Source organism: Acipenser ruthenus, chromosome 2, assembly GCF_902713425.1.
Source record: "Acipenser ruthenus chromosome 2, fAciRut3.2 maternal haplotype, whole genome shotgun sequence".
In the NCBI taxonomy this organism is placed as follows: Eukaryota; Metazoa; Chordata; class Actinopteri; order Acipenseriformes; family Acipenseridae; genus Acipenser; species Acipenser ruthenus.
Genome location: NC_081190.1, coordinates 28,735,476 through 28,752,277, shown reverse-complemented (window position 1 = coordinate 28,752,277; position 16,802 = coordinate 28,735,476). Strand labels below are relative to the sequence as shown.

The following is a 16,802-nucleotide window of genomic DNA, read 5'->3' as shown; positions in this document are numbered from 1 at the left end:
ATTTATCTTGTTTATATCAACAAAGTGACAATGAATTTACAGTATATCATGCACAAGTTTGTTGTTCCACAGCACATGCCAGTGTTGTAATGTTCATTGCTTATCTGGAAAATGCATGTTTTTATTTGTACAGTACTTGAGATATCGTTCATTATTAATTACCTGTCAAGCAAAATAGTTTGGTATACAATGTTTGTGCTATCTTGTACTGGGGTTCTTGTTGGCTGATTCCGAGGCATGCATTGTTACAGGTATAGTGTTTTCTGCACTTTCTGAAGTCAGCAATTTCATGTTTTGCACTAGGGGTTTTAATGGCTGATTAAGAGGAATGTATGCTAGCCATGTATAGTATTGCATTATATGTTATATATTATAGGAGGCTGTGTGGTCCGGTGGTTTAAGAAAAGGGCTTGTAACCAGGAGGTCCGTTCACAGGTTTCTTTACTGACTAATTACGAGGCATGCATTATTAACCTGTATAGTAATATGTATATTACTGTGTGCCAATATATAGTCAGTGTAACACTATGGGTTTTAAAGGATGAGTTACGATGAGGCATATATTGGTAGTTGTGAATGGTTAATATGTATTGGGCATTACATTAATGGACTTGTTTGTTTTGTTATCAAGACTTGTCACTGTTTTTCTTGTTGTGTTGTAAATAATGGAAGCACTTAAGAATCTTAAAGTAAATCTATTTTTTTTAATGAATTGGTCTGTTCTTCATTCTGAAAATAAATAAATAAATAATAATTGAATGGAACCTGCAATGACCCGGTTTGTACTGTAGAATTACTTTTGGCACGAGGGGGTCACCCAAGTTAAATCATTCGTAGTTGTGTTTCGCATTGAGTGATCATTATTCTTGTATTTTCAGCCACTTATAGTGACCCCATTTGTTTGAAATACAAGTATAATTGTAATTTCTGCAGCATAATCGTAAGTGTAATTGCAATTGAACAAAATATCATTGGAATTGGATTTTCAGCACACACTGCTATTGTAATTGGAATTATAATCACAATTGACCCCAGGTCTGGTTGCCACAGGCAATTCTGTTTAATACAATAATGTATAACATAATTTATTACCGTAATAAATACGTGAAACGATTTATTAGGGTGTTGGAACGTCATCTGTAAGAAAGCCCGAATGAGCAAGAGGATTCTGGAATTACCTAAATAGGGCCAACTCAACTAATTCTGAATATCCTTCCCTCTCGAGCGTTTAAGCAGCTAAAGCAGATACGTTTTAGGTACTTAGACTGAGGAGCCCCTGAATATTTGGGCATTTCCCAAATGGGTGTAATTGAATTCCCATAACTCAAAAACTATGAAAACTTTTCACTCATGTTTTCATACATGACAGAAAGATGGAACACACAAAAGTAATACATGAAAAGAAGATATCTGAACAGCATACCTACTGTACATACAGTACCTACATGTCAAATGTTGCAACCACTTTAATAGTGGACACATTGTTCTGATCACAACAATAAAGGTCCTAAAAAGACAAACACCCACATTTTTTTCTCTGGTAATAATTTATCCTGCTTCACGTCTTTGCATCAAGATTGATGTGCATTTATGCATTTCCGTACAAAATAATTTGAATGTTCAGTATTTGATTAAAACACATCTGGATTTATGGATAAATATTTATAGAATTGCAGCTGTGTTTATTTGAATAGAGATTGATTTGTTTGTACATACATTTTTTTCTTATTCAGTGTTTTTCGCCTTATTTATGTTTGAGAAAAAATATGACTAAACTCATTTATAGTCGCAGACAAAAGTATTTGTGCAGTTAAAAAAATGAGAAAAACCACAAAGAAAGTGATTTCTATAATTTGTAATTGTTCTATTGAAAGATGTAGAACCTTGGTGTATTTCGGGGGATTGGAGCTGAAACTCCTCCCTTTGTGTCATCCCGCTAAAATGACCTGTCAGTCACCCTATTTAAACTCTAGCCAACTCCCTAATTCTTGTCTTGCTTTTCAGTTTGCGTCTACCATGCAGATTTGCACTCAAACTTACAACTAAAAGTTTGTTTCTGTTTAAAATGACTACTCACCCGAGGTATTTTTAGTTTTCATTTGACTCCGATGAAGATTGTTTCTCTTCTTCTGGCTGTCTTACTTCAACAAATAATCCACCAAAAAAATTCTCAAAGAAATCTGCCTGTCCTGCTTCTCCTTGATCTGACAATACTGCCGAAGATATCCATCAAGCCTCCGCCAATCCTGCTGCTTCAACCTTCGCTTATCCAGCTGTGCCTGGTCCTGCTGTCTCATCTCCCCAATCTCAAGAAGCTCCCATTCCTCCTCACTGCTCTAAACGCATTAAAACTCAGCATGATTCTCCAGTGCACCTTTTTTACAAGGATTGGTCCAACGACAAACTCCTGAAAGCTCTTTTCAAAAAAGGATTGCCCCTGCCAGCAGGGAGTGATCCATGCAAAGCTCTCCATGAGTAGAAAAGAGTTTATTGTTTGTATGTATTAAAGAAATAATACGTATTGCTTTATTAAACATTTAACTCGAACTGTGGGAAAAAAAAAAAAAGTAGTAGGCTAAAGAAGAAAACGGTCTTGTGCGTGTTTCATTTAAGGGTGCAACAAACACAACATGTATTATGATAATAATAGGAATAATATATATATATATACTATTTGAAATAATACATTTAATAAAATTAATAATATTTGAAATAATACATTTATTAAAATTATTCATTTTAAATTATTCAGTGTTGTGTGCAAGTGTTCGATATATGAGGTCAGTGGAGCGTCTTGATTTTTTGTTTTGATTTTTTGACTGTTTTTTTTTTTTTTTTGCAAATATCAGGATGTTTAGTGTTATTTTTTTTACTATTTGCTTAATACGTGATAGCTTTCGACAACTTTGAAGTTGACTATAAAATCCGGTCCTGCGAAAGTCTTACAATGTGATTTATAGCTGGAATTGAGTAGATTTGGTCGGGCGATAGCAAACCACTCGCCCTTCTCAACCCACTTGTAGTCAACAAGCGATAGCTGCTTTTTGAAGGGCGAAAAAGGCTTGCTTTGGTTCTGCTAGATTTTGTTTGGAATTTTTCTTGTGTTTTATTACCGCGAATGCTTTCGCGTCCTCGTTCGCTAAGTGCTAACTTTGATTTAGTCCGGCCCTTAGTCTCTTTATTCTAGTAGTCCCTTTACGCAGACCTGGCTCATGCCTCATGAAATAAATTAAAACAGAGATTCAGCTTTATAATAAAACAACAAATTATTACATAACATGTATAAAATGAAAAATAACATGCAAAAACTAATTTCATACTTTGTTTTATATGAAACCCATTCGTTGCTAATTATTGAAAATTATAATTGAAAACCAACACCTGATTATAATTATAGAATAAATAAATACATAATCATCAAGTGCTGAAAAATACATTGGAAATTTGTGATTAAAAAAAAGTAACAAAAATGGTTAAAATAAAGAGCACAGCAACAATCTCAAAATGGTAGTGATACAACTAAAAGAAAAAGGAGAAACCTTGGATTACTGCAAAAGATTTGACACAAGAATTGAAAGAAGATGGTCAAGAAATTCATGAGCAAACAATTCAACGATACCTTAACAAGATGAATGTCCATGGGTGAAAACCAAGATGCAAACCTTTGTTAAAAACAATACAGGAAAGATAAGCGATTGGAGTTTTCCATTGAATACTTGAAGAAACCTGATGATTTCGTCAACCAGATTTTATGGTCAGACAAATCCAACTTTTTTCACCAAGAAAGCAACAATATATTTGGAGGAAGAGAGGAGAAGAATTTAAAGAAAAGTTAATCATGTCCAGTGTTAAACATGGTGGAGGTTGCCTGATGGTATGGGCTTGTTTTTCTTTCTCAGGCACTGGCAACCTTTGTATAGTTGATCAATGAATGCTACAAAATATCAAGAAATGTTGCACTCATTTGTTACCCAGTGCTGAAGGCTTATTGGACAGAAGTTTGTATTCTAGCAGGATAATTACCCTAACCATTCTGCAAAGACGACAAAGGAATTTCTAAAAAAAAAAAAAAAAAAAAAAAAAAGAAGATTACAGTTATGGATTGGCCAACTCAGTCCCCAGACTTGAATCCCATCGAGATGTTGTGGATTGACTTGAAGGCTGCTGTTGCAAAAAGGAAACCAAAGTCGATTGCAGAACTCAAAAGCTGTATCTGTTGAAGAATGGGCAAAAAATATCTCTGGAAAGATGCCAGGAACTGGTTTCAATAAACAAAAAAGACTGCAAGCTGTAAAGGAAGCAAAGGGTGGGCACAGAAAATACTAAGTAAGGGTGCCCAAATACTTTTGTCAAAGTATCAAATTCATTTTTATTATAAAGCTGAATCTCTACTTTAATTTATATCTTTCAATAGAACAATTAGAAATGATAGAAATCACTTTCTTATTGGTGTTTCTATTTTTTTAACAGCCCAAATATTGGTATTGCTTAATACATGCATTGATAATGTAGTATATGTAAAGAAAGTTTAAAGTATTATTGATCCTAATCAGAATTATTCTTTGCTATACCCCTCTGCTTTAATCAGAGCAGCATGTTTTACATGAGGAGTGCATTATACAAGAGTTGGTAAATTAAACTGCTTAGTCATGTGCACAATGCATGGGATGTGCGTTACATTTTGAAAATTACAGAACACGCTGAGAAGCCAAGTACTGTTACTAATAATGACAGATTATTATTTTCTGTTGGTGTGGTTCTATACTTGGTCAAGATGACAATAAGCTGTCCTTCACTAAATGCATTCTAAACTATTTTTTAAAAGTACGTATGCAGTGACTTAAAAACATTAATGTAGCCTTGAATACTAAGAATGGCTTCCAAAAATGTAGTTGTTGTTTTGTCATCAAACATTATAATACTAAACAAATTTTTAATTGAAAGAATCTTGACAACATTAAATACATCTTGACAGATTCTAATGAGACTAAACCACAAATACAGATACAGCTAAATCCATCTGAACCAGTTTTGGTCAATGTTGAAAACATTTTGTAAATGTGAACTAATTTAGCCCTAAAGATCCACTTTTTTTATGGAGCTGAAAGACAATTTGAATGTTTATGATAATTTAAATTCCATATTAAATGAATTTTCATGCACTGATCTTTGTTTCCTTTTCCTTGAAATGTGCAGGCTCATGATTTTTCACGAGGCAGATGGTAACAATGTATAGGTTGCATTGCTATTTGTCTGGTTTTGTAAACCTTTAAAATGAAGTTGACATGCGTTTTCCATACTCCAAAAACTACTGGGACATCGTGGGTCAATTGCAGCGTACCATATTTAATCCACATGTTTCTAACTAGTGGATTAAGCAGTTTTAGTCCCCTTGGACTAAAGTTAGTACACCTTCTAATCCCAATTGCAGCGTACCAGAAGTTAATCATCACAGGTAGATCATCTGCTAAATCAGACTAAACAAGATCCCGATTGCAGCATCGTACCATATCGGATTTGTGATGATCCTGTTCAAGAGGATTAATTTAAGCCCTTTAAACACTGGCATGATCTACCTGCGTCAAAACCTACCCGGGGTTGGGTACGCGATTTCACACTGCTTTTGATAAAGCAGGGTTTACCTGGGTGACAGATGCAAATAAACAACACGCGTATCAATGCCCTGGAAGCAGCTTGTTACTGATGCTGCCATCCAAGCTGCTCTGGATTGAACTGTTGGCCCAAATGTTTCTTCATCCCTGCTGTAATCTGTCTCATGGTGTGTCTCAACAAAAATATGGCTAAACAGAAATAACAGAAACGTTTTTTGCGGAAGTGAAACTTGCCGTCAAGCATTTTGTCTCTCTCAACACGGGTCAAAGTGTGTCAGCCCACATCCTGAGGTGGGTCACTGGGACCTGGGTTGACCCAGTTAGCCAGGAACCGGGTCCGCACCCGGGTAGGAGTGCCAGTGTGAAAGGAGCTTTAGTAATGTGAAGGATAAGACTTCCTTAGTACACTTGCTTGTCCTAAGCATTTACTGTTTAATTTTTTTTTGCAGAGACAACTGCATTTTTCCTCTTAAACGACAAGTAACATCTGAAAACTTTATTCTGTACGTTTCTTATGTCCGTCACATTCGGGTAGTCAGATCCATGAGAATAAGTCTTGCGCATTATTTATATAGGCCCTACATTTTAAATAAACGTTTTAATTATGTGCCTTTGATACAATTTTTAGTTTAACGCAATACAATTTCAGTTAACTATAAACAACTAATGGTCCATTATCAAGCAATTAAACTTTTCTGTGCTTATGCAGCAGGGTCAGCAGCTTCAATGCCAGTACAGTATGATCCGCCAGTTTGAAATGTGCACAGAAAAGACATGACATTTATTTTTACTTAGATACAGCTATCATTTTAGGATTGATAAAAGAAAAAAAAAACTATATGAACATAATTTTGATATTTTATTCAACATCATGTAGGCAAAGAAACTACAAAATGATATCACAGAACCTTTAGAAAAATGTGAAGTGATCTAAACATTTTAAACAACATTAAAAGACAAGGTTATTTTTTGACGTGGGAGGAGTGCCCTGTCTGTGTTGCTTAAAAGAGACCTATCAAAAGTGTCTTTCACGTATAATGATGATCTTCATGTCCAATTTAGAAGCAGTGTTGTTATTTCAAAGTCCATTCCTCCCTCATTATCTGGCTCTGATTAATAACATTATTTGTCATATAGGTTACTATTCATTCAAGCTTCCAAGCTACATAACAGCCTGTTTCACCCTTTAGTCTCAGTAATCTGCATTTCAATTAAAATGTCTGGTTTCAGCATGCTTCTTTGTGTAAAGGTATGTTAAGTAACAACATATTTTTGTTTAAGCTCAGTGGTTTTATAATTAAAACATTCAGCAATGGAGTAACTGAAGATGAAGAAATCACAAATAAAAACATTTTTTATATAAAAATATTGTGAAAGTTGGCACTTAGAATTAGAAATGTGTATGTGCAGTCTAATATTATGATATAATATAAAAAAACTACCAAACTGCCAGCTAATATATTAAAACTGGGGGAGTTCATGTAATCCAGTATCAACTGCACAAAACCTGGACAGGTGGCAGCCCTGGCAGCAACCAATTATAATAGAATGCACTGCACATAAATCAGCCGTGACCTAGTCCCATCTTCTACAGAGAATGGCTGTCTAGGGATGAGCAAAAATATCTGTAAAAAGATAATATGTGATCAATATCTCACAGGAAATATCTAACTGTAACTCATGACTCACAGTCCCTGTTAATCAACAACTCTAAATGTATCAAACCTGGTAAAAAGCTGACCTATTAATGCAAGATGCTTCTTTTCACATTTCTTTTACCCTGGAGGTGAAATGCAGTTATTTATTTTATTGGAAGGAAAAGTTACTATAGCGTACATTCTGAATAGAGTGGAATGAATACATGTCGTAGATGGTTTGGAGGAACAGAAAAAATAAGGGAAATAATGGATATGTACTAATACACACTGCTAATGTATGCAGTTAGAGGGTTTACCTGCTTTGTACATAAAGTTGCAAAGAAATCAAAAAGAGAAGTAGTTTTACAATGTACTGGACTACCCATTACAAGAGTGTAAGTAAAGCCTTTATTTCTGCATTTAGAATCTTTAGCATAGTTGTACACTGTTTTATGTGGGATAGATGAGGATTTATTACCCTATAGCAGGTTTGTTTTTTATTCTCCGTAGTCTGTGCTTGGTGCATGTGAGCTGCCCTGAAGTAGACAGACATTTGAACCTTTTTGTGAATTTCATTCCTGGAGTCTGAGCCGCAGAGGGAGACTGGAATGCCAGACATTTGAAGTCATACATTTTGCTGGAGTAGGAGTTACTTCAAATAAAGACTTATCTGAATTCCAACTTTTATGCAGATTTAAACGAAAAACAAAAACAAAAAACAAAAAAAAATCTTTAAAGCAAACTTGAAGATTGCACTTTTTCTTCACACACATTTTCTTAAACATCTTTGATTCAGAATGGCTTGTGTATACACGCAGTGTTTGATATTTCTCATCAAAAGGAAGTTGGAAATTGTTTTATGATGTCTATTTAATTTGCATATAACGTACTAAATCAAGAAACTAATAAAAGTGCATTGCATGATGTTCAATACTCAAACCTGTACATCTAACCTGCAGACAAGTTAAACACAATTTAAACTTCACAGTACAATACCTACACATCATTTGTGCTTCCCAAAGCAGTGTAGGTACAGCAGTAATAATTTCACAGAGATATCATCTTCTTTTGCTTTTCCAGTTTAAAAATGTTTAAATAGCTTCTTTCAACACAAAGACTTATTGTTGGGAAAATAAGCCCTGTTTTGTACTGCCTAATATAAGTTGACAAAGTTATTACAAATTGGAGGGTCAATATGACATGCGATGAAATGTCTTGTCTGAATACCACTCTTGTTTAATGTTTACCAGACCAGTCCGCTGACATTTGTCACTGATGGAATCCATTATTGCCGAAGAGCATGGACAGGCCTTCCTACAGATCATAGAAACTGCTGAAAGGAATCTTTGTTTTGTGTAGGAGAGAACAACAAACCGCTTATTGACTTATTATAGAATAAGATTAATGGCAGAATGGCACAAAATAAACTTATAAAACTAATTTTAGAAAGAGAAATAAAGGGCCTTAGACAAGCCATTGTTCATGCTGCATTTACTTATGCCAACAGTTGATTGTTTCATCTGACATTCCATTAAAAAAAACGATGAAGTTGAAAAATAGGAAATTACCACCAACAGGCGAGTACATACATTTCAAATAAAACATTAGAGAAAAACTGTTAGGACTTGAAATATTTTGTTTTGCTTAAAGAAAAGCTGCTGAAAATAGAGTAAAAATGAATTGGTGACAACTATGTCACAAAATACCATGAACAATTTTCAAATGATTTTCAAAAGGCAGAGAAAGCCACATATATCTTATTAGTCACTAAATGTTAAATAACACTGTTATTATTTTCTTTGGCTTTAATGATTGTTAATTCCAAGTTGAGTATAACAGTGAAAAAAAAAAATCTTGTTTTAATAGTAAATAAGCTGGGATATATGGCCTAATTAATTTGCTGGTTTAGCCAGGATGTCTAACCATTTGGTCATTGATATTTGTTCTGTTAAAATAAGATTTATTTTTTTGTTATACCATAAATATGCTTGCAAATGTGCCCCATTTGTTATAAAGGAAAATATTTGTTGTTCCTTACTTGTCTTACAAAATGGCAGTATCTGTTCTTTTTTATAAATCATGTTACTACCACTTGCCAGTCAGATCCATATCTCAAACCAGAGAGTGTAGTTGTTGTCCAGTTAGCAACAGCTTACTTTTCAGTTTAGGTGTGTGTGTGTGTGTGTGTGTGTGTGTGTGTGTGTGTGTGTGTGTGTGTGTGTGTGTGTGTGTGTGTGTGTTTGAACAGTGGCTGCCCAGTCTTCTTTTGTTAGTGCGTATTGCCTTGGTTTGGCTTTGTGTTTCCCTTTTCACCCACACATTCTGTCAGTGAATGATTCTTTGTCTGTGACAACATGTGATCCTGGCTTTCTGTCCTTTCCGTGTGGCCTCTGCACGTTTTGAATGTATGTGTCGCATCATTAACCTTCTGGAAGACAAAAGCATGACCTCTCATTTACCATATCTGAAGGTACAACCTGTTTCAGTAGAATACACCAGGCCCGAGTAGAATACAGCATGCTGCAGTAGAATACTGTGATTGTTTTCGTTGACCATAAAGCAGCATACCTCACAATGTAGCGAAAAAGACTTCTCTGCCGTACGTGTTGAACCCATCAACAAAGAGGTGAAATGGATTAAACAAGACTCAACAGGTTTTGTAGATACCTTGTCAGGATTTTGATGGTAATACCTAGGAATTAATGGCAATAGTGAATACAGAATAGCAACACTGGCCATTACATTATAGGGAGAGGGCCATCATAGGCAGCCGGGATGGCATTTCTTTGAAATGAATGCATTCTTTATACAAACCAAGTGTGCAACAATTGCAGGTGTTTACACCTTTTTGTCCAACTGTTGTGCAACTGGTATTTATCAGATTCTGTAAGCAGCCATAAGCAGTAAAGTCACAAAAGATGCACCACATAAAACTGTGCAAATAAAACAAGACACTTACCTTAATTTAAATGGATAAGGCTCTTAAGAACATCAAAGGATCAAAACAATCTTTGAAACTGGATTTTCAGTGCTTTTAGGACTTATGGACCAAAATGAATTGTGTTCTTTGATAGACCATGCTATTTAGTAGATGAATGAATGCTGTAAAAAGGGTACTTTCCTTTTGCTGGTTTTATAATCCTGCAGAGCCTGATTAAGTTAAGAGTTTCATAAAATTTCCCAATTCACAAAACAAAAAATAAATCTGGTTAATGCTGGACTGCAGTGGATTTATTTTTTGTGAAAAGACTAAGACAAAAAAAATAAAGATACAAAATACTGTGCCATCAGATAAAATGTCGTTACAACCCATATCCGTTTCCTGCTCGTAGAATAAAAAAAAAAGAAAAAAAAACATTCTAAAAGAATTAAGCTCCATTAGAAGTAATAAGCACTATCTAATTTCAAAGAATGTCCGGGTGTACTCCATTGGCAGTCTGGCAGCAATGCACATTATCAGTACATATACATTTTCCAGTTACTGATGCAAGAATCCCTCTGACAATACGAGACCATTAGTGTGAAAGCAAGTACAAATTGGGGTCAGATGTAACCCATGTACAAAAACATTTCACATGTACAAGAGCAAAGTCTGAGTAAAGGGATTAGTCAGATACTGTATGGATGTTATATCAACAAAAGGGGCACGTTATAAAAATCAAGGTCAGCACACTAAAGATGTCAGTTGGTCCTCTGTGTATTCTGAGGTGCATTCAGCTTAGCGATCACAAACACTTAACTTTGCAGATCTTCTGCAACAGTGTTGTTATAGAACATCTGTGCATGTGTTTGTCTCATTAATCATGTGGCTATTGGTTTTGCTTTACATTGACTTACAATGTGTGTGTGTGTGTGCTGTGGAGCATCATATAGATATGTTTTAGGAAACAAAAATGCTATTAAAGCTGAATACTTTTTATATCCTTACATATCCATACATAATAATCAATTCCTTTAACCCAAGAAGACTGCTGACCCAGTCTCACATTTGTTAACTATTAGACATTAATTTAGATGCTTAAGGACACAAAGGCAATATGTTTATTTCCTTCCTGTGTCTATACTGGAATTTTGCAGTAGTTTGTATTCATTCACATTTTGCACACAGTGAAAACGGTTTATTAACAGAGATGTGTGTGCTTTTGGTGATTTAAAACAGCACAGATTCAAGGAATATAGGTGAAGGTAATAGGTCAGTAAACCAATCCACAGTGCATCTCCCAGCACAATTCCCAAAGCCTTAGAAATGTGGGAAGCTTTATTACAATTTATTTTCTTAAGGAATTCTGTCTGTTACTTCCATATCCTACCTTGTTATCTTAATGACAGCCTGGGCAAAGGAATACTGATTGTCGTTTGATATACCTGCACTTACTGTGCCTGCTGTAACTAGAATGTGATGTCATATTCCTTTACTGCTTTGTCTTTGACCAGCCCACACATCATGTTCCTGTCTCAGAGTGTACTGGCTGGGAAGAAGCACCTCTGTGGGGCGCGATTGTGCCATGAAATCGCCCACGCCTGGTTTGGACTGGCCATAGGTGCCCAGGACTGGACAGAGGAGTGGATCAGTGAGGGCTTTGCTACGTTCTTTGAAGATGTGTTTTGGAGCAATGCACAAAAGGTAATATCAAGATTGATTTTTATGTTCAGAAAGAACAGTTTAATCTTTTAAAAAATGTATTTATTTTATTTAATAACTTTATTTAACCAGGCATTTAACCCCTTGAGACCAAAGCCTCATTTACAAGATTGCGTACTGGAAAGATGTACAGATACCTAAGAATAATAATAAATAACCAAGTTATTTATTATGGGATGCTTATTGTAAAGACTGTAAACACCTTTATGTACTGTAATTGTCTACTGTATTTGACTATTTTGGTGAGCTTAATGTCACTATTACAGCACTACTAAATACAGCACTAAATACTTTACAGTTAAATTACGTTTCTGGTCCCCTAAATCAGTGGTGCACAAACTTTATATGACGCCCCCTTTTCTTAGCGCACATTTTGTTGCTTTTTAGAGAAATTGATTGTCTGTTTCCAGTGTATTTGCAAAAAAATACACAAAAATGTATATTAATGGCAAATGTACCTCTGTTTGACAATAGGAAAACACCCATTAGATCGCAATTGATTGCACATGCCCCTTTAGTCATAGTCGCACCCCTCTTACTGACTCTCCGCACCCCCCCTAAATTAACTAATTTGTTTTAATTACTGCCGAAAATGATTCAGTATTACAAACCTTTAGTAAATGAACAGTACATCTCACTGTTTCATCAAACAGCTTCCACAGAAGGAGGCAACGGAACAGTATGAACTGAAGGCCTTGCTCCGCTGGAGGCGTCTCAGGGAAGAACTTCAGAACTCAGAAGAAGAGCTGCAAGTGTTGAGGTAAACCTGCAATAGCCTTGGGTGGCTCAGTTTGTAGGAGCTGTGTGTGATTAATGAATGTGATTTCCACTACAAAATACAAACTAAAAGGAGAATGTCCTTTTCTCCCAAGTGGTGTACTGTTTTTTGCCATAGTGATAACATGTGACACCGACCGAATCAACGAAAGCTTATAAGGTAACATTTTTATCAATACCGTGCAAGTAGGGATTTTTGGCTAAAGTGTCGACCCTGCTTTCTACACAACAATATCATAAAACTGTGTTCAAACATTTTAAAATGAATAGGTCAATCAATACAACATTTTGATTACCAGTACAGGTCTTTAAGCTACACTTGCTTATTTTGAAGATTAAAGAGCTTGAAGTATCTCAATCACTAATTTCTGAATACCGTAATCAACACACTATTACATAGGAAAAGCATCATATAAACACATGATATTCATTTGAACTAATTTTGCTGTGGTCATTCAATTGCTAATTTGAAAAGAGACTGTGGATATAATGGAGTTTACATTACTGTGAAATCCATCAGCTTTGTATGGACTTACTCCTCCTGGCTCTTTCTAGCAAATATTTTACACACAATGCTTTCCAGATGTAACCTATCGGTGTGGTATTGCTTTTATTTGAAGTCTTAAGGCAGTATTAAGACATGTTTATTGTATCTCTGTGTCACTGGATCTAGTACAGTATTTTTTATAGACCTCTGGATGTCAAAACTCAAATATAGGTGTGACAGAGATCGAATGATTCTTGGTGTTAGATCTCCCTCCTGACCTGTGATGGTGCTGTGTAAAGGGAACAGAGTACCCTTGACTAAATGGCACGACAATTTATTCCTTAGGGTAGGTGGAAGTCGGTCATTTAGAAAGGGGGCGGAGCTACGGTACCCAAACTCAGTGACCCAGACGGGAAACGGCATGGCATCCGCGGATTGGAGGAACGGATGAGCTTGTTAACCTAGGGGTCATGGGGGAGAGTATATAAGGGATCGTAGTGTAAGTGATCTGTTCCTTGGTAAATGGTTAGATACAACCTACAAGGAGCCTCTGTTATTTGCTGAAAACCATGAGTTTTGTCTTGTGTTTGTTAGTGTTTGTTGTAACTTTCTGTCTTAAACTAGACTACCAGTAACATGATCCAGAGCTGTAGCGCAAGCCAGCATCAACCCAGACATCACTTTCAATCCTGCATTCATGGAGAATTGTATTAGACCACTAGAACTTATTCACTGTCACTAAAACTGTGTTTGTGTTCTGTGTTTAGTCTGGCTGTACGTAAAACTGGACTTTTTGGTTACGGGTCAAACCCGGGGATTATAAATACCGAGTGATACACAAATATTGCCTTTGGCACACGAGAAGTCTCCTCCAGATGGTGATACATTTCTCACCGTTTGTGTTACTGACATCATCTTGATATTTCCATTGTATAGCTATATTATTGTGTCATACCATTTTCCTATCATTTTTTGGTAAACATGTTGAATCTGGTGCACTTTACACCTAGTATCACTAAGTATTTACTATATTTGAATATTCAAATATTCTTCCCGCTAGGAGTTCTCATTAGAAGCATAAGGTGAATCACTTTAATTAGGCTTTTCTTTGTTGTCTTTTCAGAAGATGGACAGCCTTACACGTTTTTGATTCATCAGTGCCAGGGCTATACAAGTGAGGCCATAGCCCTGCATGCATGTGTCTTGGTGTGATAGATGCTGGTACAAAAGGGTTGAGCTTATCATTAGTTACCATATAGTGGAACTGTGACAGTATATAAATGAAGGTCTGTGACCGATTTCTGAAATACAGAGGATATTTAAAGACTGGAATAATGTGCATTTGTGATAAAGGGCTTATCTGGAATGTAGAGGCTTGTTACTTTTCCAGGTTTCTCTGTAAGGTATTCTTCTGGCATTTAGTTAAATCTGTTGCAAATGCTGAATTGAAAAAAAATATATTGTGAAGGGAACAGGAAGCTTGTAGAAACACACTGTTTTTAAAATAAAAATATAAAATGCATTAAACTGTTTATATCTCTTGGTTACTTTTGCCAAGGTTGTGTAAAAATTCTTTCAGCGTTCAGCTATGGGATTGCTTAAGTGCTGTTTATGTCAAAACATTTAGATACCTCCATCTCCCCTTTTGGTATATCTGAACACGTTTGCATAACCACTTCCTGCTCTTGGCTATCCCTAAGCAACTGGGCGAATACACCAGTAAAAACCAGGTCCTGTTCTGATAATTAAAACATAACCTCATTATTAGCCACCCTAAAGCATTTGTACAGTATTGTATCCCTTTACAATGCCAAAGCTATTGATTATTTTATTGAGTGAATATACTCACTTTAATTAAAAAATATAAATCTCAACTTAAAATTCAACTTACATTTATGTTTTGTTCTGCCATGTTCAGTTGTTGCTTACTTATTTATTCACAAAATGTCTTTTTAGTTCCAAGACTTTATTAAGAGATTGTTTCCTCAGCCTGTTTCTAAAACAACCCCATAAGAGCTACTACCACATGGCCCCAATAAAGTGACATAAGAAAGAAATGAGTTTAGAAAGAAGAACTTTTCTTTAATGCTTCATGTAACAAATATGGATTATGTTTGGTTGTAGGCCTAACAGAGAGCAAACTGGTGAAGTCAGTCCCTCAGGAGCATCCCTTGTCAAACATGGCCTCAACCCCAGCAAAATCTTCATGCAGGTTCATTACTTAAAGGTGAGATCTGTAAACACTTCTGACGGAAGCAGTGCACAGATGTGGATGTTTAAAAACTTTGCTGGACTGTATTATGTGTTTGTGAATCATTTAAAATATTTACAATTCTGCATCCATTCAGTTGTTATGTCTTTTTTGCTTTAGGGTGTGTATGTAGGCCTACAGTATTTATTGTTTAGAAGAGTGATATTATCACAAACCACAATAGATTATATATTTTATGCAGGTTTGTATTCTGTAACAAATCTTCTTTTGTTATAGCCACACCTATATGGGGTGGTGTTGACTATTTATCTGAAGACGTGGTTCATTTTTTTATTTAACCCAAATGTGTATAAACATGTAATTTGGAAGTTTGGTTAGCCTAGACATTAAGTCATCTTGTGTAAGTTTGATTTGATGCCTTTAGGAAATGACTATTTTCATTTGCAGGGCTATTTTCTTCTTCGTTTTCTATCCAGTAAAATAGGAGAAGGGCATTATCTAAAATTCTTCCGGCTGTTTGTGCAAAAAACTCACGGTCAACTCATTCTTTCTCAGGTATGGTGCTATAACTTCCCTCTCATGCGACTAAAAAGGATTCTTCAGATTCTTTATTCTTTAACCTTTTTGCATTTTTTTTTTTTTTTTTTTTTTACTTTTAAGCTAACTGAGATTCGTAATTTCAGCAATATAATTTATAATTTACACGTGTAATGATGAAGTAATAAGATTTGATGCTCATGAAACTCTTCTGAATTGTTGTTGGCTTGTTTAACAACAGTCTTTGTTTTATTCATAAAAAGAGAATTTTAAATAACTCATGGGTTTAAACTTTGTGAATAGGGCCCAGTAGTATAAAAAAACAAGCAATGACCCAAAATATTTTCAACAGAAAAAAAAGAGATATTGCTAGTGCTAACTAGAGGTATGAAATCGGATTTTAAAACCTTGTTTAGAACTCCTTTATGGTTTCAGCAAAAGAGAATACACACTTTAGTTCATTATATAGTTTTACAGATTGGTCCATTTTTTAAAAGCATACATTCTGCATAATTGCCAAAGGGTATTTCTGTAAGAAGGAATGGCAGTAAACCTGTAGCCATAGCACCATGGATTCTTATAAGGTAATACTGGGCATAGCCAGCCTTTGGATGGGTGCTGCAGAAAGTGGCGATCTTGATTTAGTAGGGCGTATTCTACCTCGTGGGATACCCGCATGGTAGGCGTTGTTGAAGAAGATCTTAAACAGAGGTCCTGTCTACCATTTCTTGACTCCAATGCCTTGCCTGAATTTCAGTACAAGATAAAATCCCCCATCTACCAATGTAAAATAGAAGCTTTTTTTTTATTTTGATAGATCTGCTGAATATTATGGTGTATTAATGCCAATACAAATCTTATGGTGTATTTAGCCAACAGTCACTTATTACTGTTCATA

The 16,802-nt window shown here is 35.4% G+C and overlaps 1 protein-coding gene across 4 annotated transcripts in view; it reads left to right on the top strand.

Annotated features, from left to right (window-relative positions):
• Positions 1–16,802, top strand: part of LOC117411702 (aminopeptidase O) — a 73,588-nt gene that overhangs the window by 12,104 nt on the left and 44,682 nt on the right. The window contains exons 6-10 of one of the 4 annotated variants that reach the window (XM_058993155.1): positions 11,684–11,873; positions 12,545–12,651; positions 14,279–14,329; positions 15,280–15,382; positions 15,815–15,922. In XM_058993155.1, the coding sequence (XP_058849138.1) occupies positions 11,684–11,873; positions 12,545–12,651; positions 14,279–14,329; positions 15,280–15,382; positions 15,815–15,922 (559 nt within the window). Of the gene's footprint in view, positions 1–11,683; positions 11,874–12,544; positions 12,652–14,278; positions 14,330–15,279; positions 15,383–15,814; positions 15,923–16,802 lie in introns of those variants that run through there. The other 3 variants (XM_058993172.1, XM_058993166.1, XM_058993183.1) reach the window with 3 other exon arrangements.